This window comes from Sus scrofa, chromosome 17 (assembly GCF_054392235.1).
Source record: "Sus scrofa isolate SSC_HxYL_T2T_F1_AM1 chromosome 17, Sscrofa_HxYL_maternal_Yorkshire_Landrace_v2.0, whole genome shotgun sequence".
Lineage (NCBI taxonomy): Eukaryota > Metazoa > Chordata > Mammalia > Artiodactyla > Suidae > Sus > Sus scrofa.
In genome coordinates this window covers 19,963,272-19,979,179 of record NC_139399.1, presented here as the reverse complement: position 1 = coordinate 19,979,179, position 15,908 = coordinate 19,963,272, and the positions used below count along the sequence as shown (strand labels likewise).

At 43.2% G+C, this 15,908-nt stretch overlaps 1 protein-coding gene across 12 annotated transcripts in view; it reads right to left on the bottom strand.

The window, feature by feature from the left end:
- The window catches only part of PSD3 (pleckstrin and Sec7 domain containing 3), a 626,723-nt gene that overhangs the window by 332,101 nt on the left and 278,714 nt on the right, over positions 1-15,908 (bottom strand). For all 12 annotated transcript variants that reach the window (XM_085004345.1, XM_021077991.2, XM_085004352.1 and 9 more), the window contains 2 exons: positions 9,789-10,890; positions 6,939-7,334 (listed from right to left, as the gene is read on the bottom strand). In XM_085004345.1, the coding sequence (XP_084860471.1) occupies positions 6,939-7,334; positions 9,789-10,890 (1,498 nt within the window). The remainder of the gene's footprint in view (positions 1-6,938; positions 7,335-9,788; positions 10,891-15,908) is intronic.

Below are 15,908 nucleotides of genomic sequence, written 5' to 3'. Positions count from 1 at the left end.
CTAACATTCAGATGTAAGTGATTCAGTTTAGACCACTCCTCACTGGCACTCACAAGAAAGCCTAGGCTCACCCACCTGGCACCACAGCCCCTCAGGTACCGAACAGCAGGGCTCTGCAAGGAGCTTCAGCCAGTTTAATACAGACTCTGTATTGCAGTTTATAGAAAGCTTCTAAAATCCAAGGGAGAAAAAGAAAAACAGGATTAAAGCACTGGACACAGACCCATTTGGGGCTCTGAAAGATTGTTACTTCTATGTAAAATACCTTCACAGAGCTTTACTTGGACAAAAGTTTCTGCCTTTTTTCTTCACCAAACCCTGGATCAATAGATAATAACATTTGCAAATATTATGTGAAGTGACCTCTGTTGAAAGGAAATGTTATTGCTTCCTTTAAAATGTAAATACTGTACTGATACATGAATGAAAAGATTTCTGTAACAACCTGACTGGTTAAAATATCAACTGCTAATCCAGTCTTTATTTAAAGCTATGGTTCTCCTTGTAGTAACTCCAACATCTTTTATCACTTCAAGTCTTTTAACATGGTCTTTGATGAGAGCCAGCACCTTCCACATCAATATCCAGCACATTGCTTGGTACCTCTTACAGTTTAAACATAGAATTAGGACACTTCTGGGAGATCCTATTTCAAATCCAGGCACTTCTTGACATCATCATCAAATGATACAAAAGGCACCCAGCAAACAGGGAGAGCCCCAGTCCCAGGGCCAGGGCACCTCTGCCTGAGGGGCCGACCAATCAGACGCTGCCAGGGACAGGAGGCCAGCACAGAAGATGCCTGGAAACTGCCCTCAGAGGCATACTTTCCACAGGTGGCATCAGGGAGATGCTCAGGCAGCACCCAGGGGCACTCCAGCCCGGCCTTAAGCATCCTTGCCCTCCATGAGCTCACCCCAAGCCTCCCTGCAAAAGGTGGCTCCACTTCTCTCACTTGAAGGGTCCTCACTCGCCTCAAGTTCCATCTATGTAAACCCCACCACAAGGGGCCCTCTCCCAGCCCCTGCTACCTCCGATGGGCGTTGGCCACACCAAAGTCTTCCCATCACTTGGACTCGGCCCACATGTCCTAGATTCACACAGTCACCAAATCCTGGTGTCTTTTCTTCTTTACCAAGTGTTTTCTTATCTCATTTCTTATATTCCTTAGACTATCATTCAGACTACTGAAAAACTCAGGATAAGTATAAAATGAATGTCCACAAACTAGAACTTACTAGCAAATTCTGACAACAAAACTGTAAACTGGGAGAATTAAGGTTATTTTCATTTTACCAAGAAGGAATAGGAGGTTCCTTGAAGCGAAATAACCCAGGATCAAGCAGCCAGTGGAGAGAATGATTTGACCTGTCTTCTGATCCCAAATCCCCATATTTACGCCACCACCATAGTACGCTGTATCTTATAAAAGAAACTGGAGTTTCAGGAGTCCAGTAACAGGTGCTGCAAAAGCTTGGAGGTTGGCCCAGGGTGGTACACGGTGGACTGTTACAATGACTCCTCTCCAGCTATTATTATTTTATTTTTCATTTATCTCATAATATGTACCAGGCATTGTGAAGCCACCTGATTATCTACTCTTGATTTTCTTCACTTAATTAATCTCACTTGCTTTTGAACAGGTATGACTCACCTCATTTCGCACTTGGACAGGCGCCCAGATTTTCTGTAAGTTACTAGAGATCACACCCCCAGTAGGTACCTGAGGCAGGACCTGAACCCAGATACGGCAGCTCTGAGACCCAGCAGGGCCCCCACGCTCATCACTGAGCACTGTCATTCCTTGCTTCTTTGCAATGGAAAAAAAAAAAAAAAAAAGTTCACCATCACAACTGCTTCGGGAAGCTAGAAAGAGAAAAATGAGAAGCTATTTTGCACAGAACAAATCTTAAAACATGAAAGAAAAGAACTAAAGAGATCAGCAGAGCAGCAGCAAGGCAGCAATGAACCTTCAAGACAAGAGAGCTCCCACCAGGACGACAGAGAAGGTGAGCCAACCCCTCCCCCAAAATAAGTTTACAACATCAAGATCTTGTCCACACACAAGCTTCACTAAAGTTATGTGACTTTAATATTTTACATTATACTAAATACCTACAGGTTTTAAGTTGGCATGTCAAAAATATTTGAAATCATACTTTCTCTAAGTTTTAATCTTGTTTGATGTGACTTTTTCCTAGACAAAGAGACACTAAAGAAAGAGAAAAACCTTGGAAGAAAAAGGATACTTGGTTGTCGGAATTCTACTTGCGAGAAGGGAGAAAGCAGAGGAGAGCAGGCAGCCACAAGCACCACCTGCGGTGGGCCCCAGCCCCAACCAGAGCCTCCCAGGCACAGGAGCTGCACGCAGATGTAATCCACCCTCCTCCCACCCTGAGCGCTACCTGAAAGAAAAACTGGGGAGCCAAGACAGGGAATATAGCTGTCACCCTAAAAAAGGGAATGCTCAAAGGCAGTTCTGCATATTTCAGAGAATGAAAGAGAAGCTCCTGCAGCATTACTGTATTTGCTGTCCCTCTTTTCCTATCTGTTCAAATCCAAGCTCAAGAGAAACAAACAACAGTCAGAGTGACCACACTTGGCCTTACAGGCTTCAGGTCAGGACTTACTGATGGGAGCTGCAGTCCTCAGCTGATGGTCCAGCCAGGGAGAAGCACGCAGACACAAAGGAGCCCATTGGACACGTGGAGCTGTAAGTCTCTAATTATCCTTCCTAATTCTGGAGCCACATGACTGGACTCCACGCGCATGGCTGACCCTGTCGGCCTGAGAGCCCTGTGGCTGGACCACAAAGGGAGGGGATGCTACTCTTCGCTCCTTCATTAAAATATTGTGTTACGGTCACAGAGTGGGCTTTTTCCTGACTGGCATGAGGCTCTCTGGTCAGCGTCAGTGTTCAGAGGACCTGAGAGAGTTCATTCCTGCCAGATTGATTCCAAGATCCTAAGAGGCTTTTTTTCAGCTTATACAGAGCCATCTATTTGCTCTCACAAAGGTACATAATCCTTTAAAAGACAGAGTCAGCACACCTACTCTTTTAAAATGTCCTGCCAAACTGATACTAGATTATTACAGATCCGAAGGATTTTCTTCTTTGACTTAAGTGGAGATCAGTCCCCCTCTGGCCACAAATCCTGGTGAAATTCAGGCCTGGGAGGCGTTCCTGAAGGTGCTGAAGTGCCACGTGATCCTTCCCCCTTCCCAACCACTCCACCTTCTTATAGGATGCAACACGATGGAGAACAGCATCATCCCATGTTCAAAAATCACTGTCAGATACTGCCACTGAAATCATCTTTAATGACAAAGTAAAAGCATATATTGATACAGAAGAGTATTTAAAAATACCTGGGTAATGTCAAGCAAAAGAAAGTATTTTTGTTTTGAGACCAAAAATAAATGGTCTCGGGAGTTCCTGTCATGGCTCAGTGGTTCATGAACCAGACTAGCATCCATGAGGATGCAGGTTTGATCCCTGGCCTCACTCACTGGTTTAAGGATCTGGCGTTGCCGTGAGCTATGGTGTAGGTCGCAGACATGGCTCGGATCCCATGTTGCTGTGGCTCTGATTGGATCCCTCCATATGCCTTGGGGGTGACCCAAAGAAACAAACAAAAAAAATAAAATAAAATAGTTTATGGAGTCTGACTGCCTCGGTTCAAATCCTGGGTGTGACACTTATCTGTGCAACTTTGAGCAAGTTACTCAACTGCTCTGAGCCTCGGTTTCCTTATCTGGAAAACCAGAATATGAGCGGTCCCTTCTCTTAGCTTATTATGAGAATTAAGTACCATGTGGTTACTAAAGAAATAAAACCCATGGATTACACATGATGCAGAGGACGTAAGATGGTATTTAGAGACTTCCTGAAGTAATAACAGTCTCTATTGGCCAATACATCAAAATCAATGCCTCAACAGGAACAGGCTTAATTTTCCTGGTTCTCATCAAGCTAGACTCAAAAAAGCATTATCAGGGTAGATGAGTCTTAGCATGTCTTCCTCAGAGCTCACTTTATCCCACATAGTCCCCCGCCCCCACCCCAGCCCAGTGACAGTGAAATAGAAGAGACCAGTGAATAGAGCCGGAATGCCAGGCATGTGCACTTGCTTTATCACCTTTCCTGTACGAAGAGCACAACATTTCATAAAGTTGGATTTTTTTTCCTGGAGTGCTTTGGCTGTTGTGCAGTCAGCATTCCTGTCTGGATTTTCCTGACAGGCTCAATACCTCTGTCTACTTCCTTACCTCTACGGAGGGATGCTTTAATGCAGAAGAAAATTTTAAAAGCCTGATAATTGATTACCTTAACTTATGAAGACATGTTTACCAATGATTCAGTAGATTTTATCTCAAATTGATCACACACACAACCAACCACCACCACTACCAGCTCTACAATTACCAACTCAAACTTTTGGCTCCAAAAATATATGGCATGAGAGAAATCAGATCAAAAGAAAGAACACAGATATGAAACCAGGCGGCTTCAAGTGTGCCTGTTCTAGGAGTCATGCAATGTGAACACTAGTGCAAGATCTGTCACCAGGCAACTCAGACCTACCCAACTGGGGCTCAGATTCTTTACCGTACAACAGGACCCCTTCAAGCTGGAAAATGTCCTAATTCTTCAACCCACAAGTCCTCTGGTGCTGCAACTTCACCAAAGCACCAAGGGGGCAGAGAAGGTAAAGAAAAGTAAAAATTTATTCCCGTTTCCTTAAAGTTTCTTTGAATCATTGAGCCTATCCTGTCTTTTACCCCTGAAGAAAGACAGACATAAACATTACACACACACACACACACACACACACACACACACACACACACACTAAACAATCTCCACTTATAACTGCTTATTATCTTGTGCCAGCTCACAGAACACAAATGGCATGCCCTGCCAAGCTGGTCTGTCCACGTCCCTAGCAGTGCTTAAGGAGGGGCGAATGACCACTGATCCGGAATTGTGTGGACAGTGCCAGAGCTCATCTCTCAGATGCTTCTCATTCCACACTGGAATTCAGTCTCATTGCTGGGCAAGATCTCATGGTTTGATGATGCAAGAGATGCAGCTGAAACCTTGTCTCAAGTTGGCTTGAAATATACCACTGTCTAAATCTGAGATGCTAAAATACTAAAACCAACCCCAACACTCTCTCCTAACTATCCATATCTCTGCTCTACTAATGACTGGCCCTCATGCTGGCACCAGTGATGGCTGCTTCCTATTCTAAGTCTGCACACCACACCTTGGATAAACCTTTCACCTTCCTGTTCTGACTCACTGCTGTTTATCTCCTATCTTTACTTACCCTCCCTGTGGCTCCTGTAGCAAAGTCTCAGCCCAAAACACCTCAGCTCCCCAACCTATTTCAGATCTATGATATAAACAACTTCTGTTCACTCCAGAAATTTGGATTAGAATGTCAGTGAAATTATCTGCCTTGTATCACAATTTACAGTTATCAGAGATGAGAGCACCACCCACTCTGGGACACCCCCTTCAGAGACAGGCAGCCCCTAGAAACCCCCTCCTTTCAGGGACACCCTCTCTTAGAGATCCAGGAAGTGTGACTGCAGGTATATCAGTGGTTCTGACTTGCACATTTTACTCCAGCCCCTACCTTATACCAGGTACTGTGCCAAGTGCTTTAATCTATATCAACTCCTTAAATCTTAGGGCCACACGGCATACTAAATATCATTAACCCCACTATGCCAATAAACAAAAAGGGTTTCAGAGAGACTACATGGCGTGTCCAAGTAAATCGGACCAAGATCTTTGCTTCCACGATTTGTGTGACCCAGGAAGATAACCAACAGCCAGGTCCACCTTATGTGGAACTGCAGAGCTGCAGCATAATATGCCAGTTTCAAACGCGTTCCCCCAGGGAGCCATAAACCTATAAAATGCTTATAGGAAGTGCTTAACAGGACAGACTGCTCATGAAAAGAGGCTCACTGGAATCCTGTAATATGAATACTGACTTTTAAAAAAAGCACTGACATTTTTTTCATACAGTTCTAAAATAGTTTATCCTCATTTAACCTCCCCTTCACCTCCCCAAATGCATGAACTGACACATTTTAATTCAGGAAAAACATATTAAATCTAAATTCACAACACTGTTAAGAAGTGCAGCATCGTCAGTCCACTGATGGAGATGCTGAAGTATAGTTAAGTGACCCCGGGATGCTGAATGAGAAGAGATGAAAGCTGGATAATCCATCAAGAGACAGGGAATCACTAAATGACAGGTATGGCACACAAACCTATACAATTTGTCATTCTGTGTTCCAGGTAGACATAAATCCCAAAGCAGAGAGAAAAAAACCCCAATATTTATGGTGTTGACCAAGGGATCTGCTTTATCAAGCATCTGTATAATCGGATCCTCTCCCACCATCTCAGGAACAGGAAGACCTCCAAGCAGTATAGGACCTTACAGAGCAAAGGGCCAAAAGAGACTTTAGTGATTAGTGACCATTTAATCCAACACCCTCAACTTAAAACCAAGGAAACTCCAGCCTAGTCAGCAACCCACTCCAAGTAATCAACCACTGCCACGGAAGCCACAAACTCCCAGCGTTCTTCCCATGGCACCCGGCCACTGCCACCAAAGCTGCATCACTGGAGCTAATCTCTACTCACCACCTGCAAACATCTGTTCAGGATCCAACTTACACATGGTAACACAAGAAACACCACCACATTAGGATGTCCACAGGTTGCCAATTTGGCAAACCACTAAACTGTACTCTACCTGCCCAGAAAACCCAAATTACTTTTTATTCAGATCATTCACTTACACCCACAGAAACCAGACAAATGCTTTTCAAATATATTCCACACTCAGATGTCCCAAAGAAAAAAATGCTACAAACAATCACGGAATTAATGAGCATGGGACTAGTACCTTCCCCAGAAAGCAATCTCTGGGGTGCCTTTGGTATAGATGGAGTTGCTGGAGCCACTCAGCCCGTTGGTGATCCCGCCAGAGTAGCCCATCACTATTCCTCCATCTGCTGAGATGCTCAGGACATCCTGCTGTCCTCCCATGGATGTCCTGTCCAGGAACTGGCCGCCTTCCTTAATGCGCTGCTGTATCATTGGAGTGAGGGGCATTTCAAAGCTAAAATAGCTATCTGGCTCCGAGTATAAGGTCTCCAAGGACTCCGCACTGTAGTACAAAGAAGTGTTGTCCAGAATGGTTTCGAACTGGGAGCTGTACACATCAGTGGAGTCCTCTGCATACGCGGATCCGAGGACATCATCGTCTCCGCCCCGAAAGTGCTCCTCCTGCTCAAGAACCCTAAAAAGTATGTAAGAGTGTGGTTTATTAGGTTAACTTTTATTTTCTTCATTTCATTTTTCCCCCTTCAACCATACAAAAATGATAACATTCTGTAAAGCTAACACTTGTATTTGATGGGCTTAATCAATACACCTGCAAAGGAAAATATCACAGAAACATATTCAGGCTGAAAACACTCTCTATATAATATGCTATGCTCCCCTCTATATAATAGAGTTTTGAACTAGTTCCTAGAACATGAAAGCATCAGGTCTAATGAATATTTGAGTTAAATATTAAATTCTCATTCTGGCCAACTACACTCTACGAATTCAAATTAACAGCTACTATTATTCTTAATTTTAACAGAAAATAAGTATACTACATAAACCTAATGGACTGAAAATACACTAATCTTTCATCAATCTACTACTATTTTCTGATTTAAATAAGACCAATCGCCCTCAAGAGGATGAATACATTAGAATCCAAGGGCTGCCCCCTGGTGACAATAAGGCATCACTACAGAGAGATTGCAGGTCTGGAAACAGCTAGTCAGTCAACGACCTTTTAAAAAAAAAAAAAAAAAGTGCCAACAAACATGTTTATTGCAAGGCCAACCAAAACACTGAAAACTTAGGGGAAAAAACTTCCAAGTGAATATACAGGGGTAGGGTGTTAATTAATATGCAGCATTTTCTAAAAATGAGTATTAGGATAATTAAATAAAATTTTAAACTCAGTAAGAGAAAGAGGAAGCAGAAAAGAGACAGAAAAACCTGGAGCTGAATCTGGATGTGCCCGCTACTAACTCTATCAGTTCAGGCAACTCAACCTCTCTGAGCCTCAGATTCCATAAATGGGAACAAAACAGACAGGAATAAAACTACCTGGTAAGTAACACACACTCCTAGGCCTGCCAAGGATTCAGTCAACAGCACAGTTGTCTCTGTTGTTTAAGGCCTACTTTGTATCAGTGACTCTTCTCCTAACGGCTCTGCAGGGCACTCGCAGTGCAACAGGAGGGCCCAGTGGTGAAATCCCTCCCCAGCTCTGCTCACACATTTCCCACCCCCGGCCTCGATGCTCCAGCCACAGGAGTAGAGTTCATGTCTTCCAATGTGCCAAGGCCCTGGTTTCGCAGAGTTCAGGAAGCACCCCGGTTGGGCGACACAGCAGTCCCCCCCCCCCACCCACCATATGCAGCTCCTCTGCCTGGTGTGTCCCCTCCCCCTTCACCCCTCAGGCCTATTTATCACTTCTCCAGAAAGACCCTCCCCAGCCCATCAACTGCACCAGCCTCCCTGCTGCATTCAAACTATTCCTTCCAGTGGGTTTTCCCTCTCCTCCTTTCTGGAACCCAGCACCGTCTGAGGTCCCATGATTATTCACGTGTTTATGTGCAACAGTGAACTCCATGAGGTCAGTGGCCATGGGCCATGTCTATTCTGAACAAGGACTCGGTAGACAACTGAAAACCGTCTGTGGTAGTACAGGAAGGGCAGGAGGCAGGAGGAATGAATTAATAATCTGCACAAAAGCAGAAGGGCATCCCCAGTGGGAATGAGTTCTGAGCCACCTGCCACGTGTCAGGGCTACTTTTGAGAGGAGTCTGTGTTGGGGACGGGAGAAGGAAGGAGTCCTGACAGCCATCCTAAAGCGGCTCTTCGTGGCTCTGTGAGTTAACTGTGAGGGAAAAGGCATCTCCTTACACCAAATAAGCAAAACCCTGCAGGCTGGACAGAGACATTTCCCCAAGTGACCCCTCAGAGATGGAGGGCAGACAGTAGACAAGAAGGAACACATTTGAAATGACTTTGCCCAAAGGAATACTGTACAGTCAGACTACGGCAAAGGCAGTGAAGATGGACAGGCATGGCTTCTATTCCCCAGGCTCTAAATTGGTACAGAATCTAGAAACGTCAGGAAAGAAGGGGAAATGCCATGATGCCAAGTTCATATGTCGGGACTGTCATATGAACTCCAGTGTGAATGCTGGGGCACGACTGAACTCTGACCTCCAGCTCTCCTCTCTAAACCTAGAAAACTGAATCAGCCCACACAGCGTCTGGGTTCCGACACACATGGAGGCTGCAGGCAGGCAGGCAGGCAGTGGTGCCACGCCCAGAAGAAATACCCAAGTTAGGATGTAGTAAGTACAGGGAATGTCAGAAGAGTCTAATACTTCTGCATTAGTAAAGATAACCGTGGGGTACTTTAGTTACCCTGATGTTGGAGAACTTGAAACCTGTCAAATACAACAAAACATCAGAAATGGATAGCTCTGCTTCCCTGGTGCTGCCTAGGGGACTGTCTACAACAAGGCCACTGCGACATCATGGAGCTGAGAAGCAGCCTAGCTCAGTCATGCCTCCATCCTGTGGCAACAAGGGCCCAGACATCGCAAACGGAGTTCTCAGCGCCAAGCGCACACACCGGGCGTCACAGACAGCAGGACACCATGGAGCTCACCTTTCTCTGTCTTTCTCCAGTTCAGGTTTCTCAAGATGTTCCTTGTTTTCCCTCAGGAAGACCTCATCTTCACCGCTCTCAAGAAGAGGCACAGGGGGAAATGGCCCTGAGCCGGTGGCCGGTGCCTCTGAAGGAGCTCCCTGGGCATCATCCCAGACACTCTCGGGTAAGCCAGCTGAATGACACTGAGCAGCCGGTGAGACAAGACGGCCTGGCCCTTTGGAAAAGGCTGTGCTTTCTGGAGGGGCTGTCCTTTCCCTCGATGTCGGAACATCCACAGGCAGCCGGGTCTCTCTCCCCTCGCCTCCAGTCCACAGTATTTCCACTCCCTGAAACCCCACGTGTTTGACATGGCCCTGGTGTCCTGAGGAGCTGCCTCGACCACCGCACCCTGGGTGCTCTCTCCCCTGATCAGACCTCCTCTCTCTCAACAAACTGGCACCACTGGCTGAGCTATGGGTCTCCAGACCTCCCTCGAAAGACGCTGGACAAGCTGGCTCCCGCACAAGGACAGCCTCCTTCTGCCCTCTAGCAGCTGCACGGGAAAGCTCTGCTTCAGCTTCTCCAGTTAACAGCGCAGTCAGATCCTTCTGGATGCTCAAATAAATACTGTCTTCGGTCGTAACTTCAGCCGAAAGAGGTATTTTGGGTGACTTTTCTCGGCCAGCAGGGAAGGGTTTGTTAGCTCTCTGTGTTTTATGACTGGCAGTGTCTGGCTCTTGTTCCACCTGCTGACCTGAAAAACCAGGAAGAGCATCTCTGTCCTGTACCTTTGTAGCCTGCAATGTTCCTGAAGCTATTCTGGCTTCTGTGGCTTTCAGAGCAGAAATTAGAGAGTCAATGGGCTGTAAACTCTGTTCCTTGAGGTGACTTTGAGAGGGGGCCTGTCCGATATCTTTTGGTCCTCCTGTAACACTGACAAGCCCAGGGGGGTGGCCAGCAAGAAGCTGGACCCCCTGCTGCCCCTGCGGGCGGCACGGCAGAGGCTCGGCATCAAAGTCCAGCGAGGCTCTTAGGCCTTCTCCACTTTCCTCCATGGTCCCATATTCCGGAAATTCATTCGTGACGTTCGGTGGGAGTAAAGTGCTTCCTCCATGATCACCTACAAAGAGAACAGAAGGGACACATGACTCGTTCTGAACAACAACGTGTCAGTGTGTGTTAGCAAACATCCGTACCTATTAGGCACTCAGTCAACCTCACATGACCCATCCATGTCTCCTTCCCTGCCCTCTGCAACGTACCTCTCGTAACCCTGCGTGATCCCTGCACTCAGCCTACGTGAGTACTCACAAAGGTTTTGCACAGACAGAGGCAACCGGATGGCATATGCCCCACTTAACCCAGCTTTGGATAAAGTCTCACACATGCAACACGGTTGCTACAAATGCAAAAAAATTAAAATAAGGATATGTATCGCTTCCCAAATACCACTCAACAAAGAGCAACTGAAATACTTACATTGGGCACAGCAAAAAATACCTTATGATCCAGCCAACAATACCCCTGCAGTGCCAATCTCTGAGATGGAGCCTCAGAAAAAAAGATACAGTCTATTTAAAGCCAGTAAACAGTTTTTCAGCAGAAGGCTTCCCCTTCACTGTTGGATTTCTGTGGGGAATGAGAGTGAAGACAAAATGGAAAAGGAAACTTCATGTGTTAGGAAAGATTTCCTTTGGAGTGGACAAGCAATGAGACCCTGCTGTATAGCACAGGGAACTATATCTAGTCACTTGTGATGGAACATGATGGAGGATAATGTGAGAAAAAGAATGTGTGTGTGTGTATATATATATATATATGGCTGGGTCACTTTGCTGTACAGCAGAAATTGACAGAACATTGTACATCAACTATAGCAGAAAAAAATAAAACTCTTAAAAAAAATTTCCAGGATCCAAACTGCATAAAATTTAAATGGTTATCTTATGCAGAACCCTCATCTATGAAAAGTAAAAAATTAATAAAGATCTACTGTACTGGATCAAATTTACATCCTTTTCTTATTAAAATGGCAGGCAGAACTATGAAGACATTCCAATGAACAAAATTTTTAAATGAGGGCTTATATATCACAGTTACAGCCATATCACCCAGGATCCAACTTTCCTGTGAACCTGGTTTTGGTTACTTTGTACTGAGGAGCCCCTCATCTACACTGGAAATGCGGTGTCCTTATGACAGAGGGGACATGTCATTTTTGGTACGGCTACAACCTTTCTGTTCAGTGAACTATTTGGTGAATGTCTGAACACAGGCAATGAAAAGACACGAAAGACTTGATTCCAAGGCAGGTACCAAATGAGGTAACTTGGAAGTGAGTTAACCCACTGGTATTCCACAGTGCGTAAAGTCTGATAAACAGTGACACATCTAAGAGTGTGTGCTAGTTCATTTTGCATCTTAAAAATGCTTTGAAATACATTTTTAAAATTAAACTGGAACCAGTGTTAATGGACTCCAAGAAGGACCACTCTGATGGCAGTGTTTGCTAACATCGCTTTCATAAGGCAGAGGGAGAAGGATGTGGCTCTCTGAAATCTGAGGAAGCAACTTCTCAGATTCTCCGTTCTGAAAAGGAAGACAGTTAAAACCAGTAAAGATCCTCCTCCTGTGGCATAATGACACTTAAAATTTTTCAGAACATGATAGGACTTTTAATTGTTCTCCCCTTTTAAGACTCAGTGGTTTTTTGTTTTTGTTTTCTGGCCGCACTTGTGGCATGCAGAAGTTCTGGGGCCAGAGATGAAACCCACACCAGCAGCAAACTGAGTCACAGCAGTGCAACCCAGATCTTTTAACTCACTGTGCCACAAGGGAACTCCAAGATTCACTGGTTAATACAAACACAAAATTGTACAACCACCACTGCTATCTAATTCCAGAACATTTTCCTCACCCCCCACCACCAAAAACCCCATGTCCATTAGCCAACACTCCCCACTGCCCTGTGTCCCCAGCCCCTACAACTACCAAACTACTTTCTGTCTCTATGGATTTGTGTCATCTATTTCATAGCTAGAGAATCACACAATTTGTGGCATTTTGCTTCTAATTTCACATAGCACAATGTTTTCAAGGTTTATCCACACTGTACCATGTATCAGATCTTCTCTTCTTTTTATTGTGAAATAATATTCCATTGTATGGATGCACCCATTTCTTTCCATTCATCAACTGATGGATATTTGTGTTATTTCCACATTTTGGCTATTACGAATAATGAACATCTATATAGAAGCTTTTTGGGTTTTTTGCTTTTGTTTTGCTCCTTAGGGCGGCACCTGTGACATATGGAAGTTCCCAGGCTAGGAGTCGAATCGGAATGGCAACTGCCAGTGTACGGCACAGCCACAGCTATGGCAATGCAGGATCCAAGCTACACCAGTGACCTACATATGGCACAGCTCAGAGCAACTGCGAATCCTTAAGCCACTGAGTGAGGCCAGGGATCAAACCTGAATCCTGATAGGCACTAGTCAGGTTCATAACCCGATGGGCCACAACAGGAATTCCCAGGATTTTTTATTTTTTTATTTCACATTTCTTAAAAAATTAAAATATAGTTGATTTACAATGTTATGCCAAGTTTTTATGTCTACATTTATTTTCAGTTCTCTTGGGTATATATTTATGAGTGGATTCTGGGTCACATGGTATTTCTATGTTTGGAGAAACCGCCAGTTTTCCAAAGAACAGTACCTTTTTACATTCCTCCCAGCAAAGTCTGAGGGTTCTATTACTGTCTACATTTTTTATTATAGCCATCCTAGTGGGTGTGAAGTGCTGTCTCACTGCGGTTTCGATTTACATTTCCCTAGTGACTGATGATACTGAGCATCTTGTCATGTGTTTGTTGGCCATTTGTATGTCTTCTTTAGAGATATATGCATTCAAATCCTTGCCCATTTTATAACTGGGTTACTTCTCTTTTTATGATCGAGTTGTAAGAGTCCTTTATATATTCCGAACCAAAGTTCTTTATCAGATATACACTTTGCAAATATTTTCTCCCATTCTATGGGTTGTCTTTTTCCCTTAGTTGACACACAATTTCCATAATTTTGATGAAAATCCAACAGACTTCTTTGTTTAGTCCAAGGTCACAAAGATTCATTCCTGTTTTTTTTTTTTTAAGAGTTTTACCGTGTTAGCTATTACATGTAGACGTCCGATCCATTTTGAGTTAATTTTTGTATATGGTGTGAAGCAGAGATCCAACTTCATTCCACTACATGCGGATATCCACTTGTCCCAGCACTATTTGTTGAAAAAACTATTACTTCCTCCACTTAACTGCCTTAATACCTTTGTAGGAAATCAACTCATCATAAACGCAAGGGTTTATAACTGGACTCTAAATTCTATTCCACTGAGCCAGCAGCCAGTATAATACCATCTTGATTATGGTAGCTTTGCAGAAGTTAAATCAGTAACTGTAATTCCTTCTACTTTGTTCTTCCTTTTCCAAGTTGTTTAGTATACTCTGAACCCCTTGCATTTCCCATGTGAATTTTAGGATCAGCTTGCCGGACAACTGAAATTTTGGTAGAGCCTGGGATGAATCTGTAGAGCGATGGCATCTTAACAATATGACTATTAAATCTTTTGATCCATGACTATAGGCCAACTTTTCATTTATTTAATTGTTCATCTTTTTAACAATTTTTTACAAGTTTTACATTACTTTTGTTAAACTTATTCCCCTAAATATTTTCTTTTTGAAACTATTATAAGTAGCATTTTTTTCATTTTCAGGTTAATCACTGCTAGCACATAGAAGTACAACTGGTTGCCGAACTTAACAGTTCTAATAGCTTTTTTTGTGGATTCCTTAGGATTTACCATATATAAGATCATGCTGTTTGTGAGTAGATATAGTTTTACTTTTTTCTTTTTTATCTAGATAGCTTTTATTTATTTTTCTTACCCAACTGCTCCGGCCAGAACCTCCAGTACACTGCTTAACCGAAGTGTTAAGAGAGACATCCTTGTCTTGTTCCAGATCTTAAGAGAAAGCCTTTCACCAGTAAGTGGGTTTTTCACAAATGCCCTATATCAGGAAGAGGAATATTCCTTATACTCCTAGTCTGTCAAGTGTTTTTATCATGAAAAGGTGCCAAATTTTGTCAAACTTTTTTTTTCTCTGTAAATTAAGATTATGTGGGTTTTGTCTTTTATTCTAGTAACACAGTGCTTTACATTAACTGATTTTTACATACCGAACCAACGTTGCATTTCTGGAATAAGTCCCACTTGGTCATGGTGTATAATCCTTTTTTATATGTTGCTAGATTCAGCTTTCTTGTGCTTTTGCACCTATATTCATAAACAATATTGGTCTCTAGTTGTCTTGTGTTATCTTTGTCTGATTTTGGTGACAGAGTAATGTTGGCTTCACGAAATGAATTGGTAAGTATTCTATATTGGCATTTGTTAACACCTTTTTACACTATTTTAAAAACATTTTTCCCATTTTATACTTCTTAAACCTCTAACAGTTTTTCTCTTCCTTAATCTCTTAGAGGACTTTAATCTCTTCAGTAGTGTAAAAGCTATAAATTTACTGTTAAAATGCAATGAAAGAAAACAAATGAACAATGCACAAGGATGGGTTTTTTTCTTTAACACAGTAAAATAGCTTAAAATAGTTAAAGAAGTGCTTAGTTCACATTGAGAACTATTTCCTAGAGATGTTATAATGCTTTTATCTAAGAATATACCTTTACAAAAAGTTGAGGATCATAGGACATAAAAATTTCAAAAGTCAGAGGAATCAAAGCATTAATTCAGCTTATAATTAGTGAGAAAACAGACTCAAAGGCATGATGTACTTTCCAACATGACACAACAAATAAAAATCAGAGCTTGTCTGTTCCACCTCTGCTAAGCTTTGCATCCCTCCCCTGTCCTCTGCCTTTCCTGGAAGGGAGATACCCTAGTATGTGTCTTCAATCTTTTCTCTGAAATTTAAAAATCTTCTGAAATGGTTATCCAATGTCCAGCCTCATTTCCTATTTCATTTTACATACAATAATCTTCCTGAAACAAAAACGTATGTTGCGTTTAATAGTTTTGTGCTACCTACAGATTAAAATCCAAATTCCTTCATCCACGAGT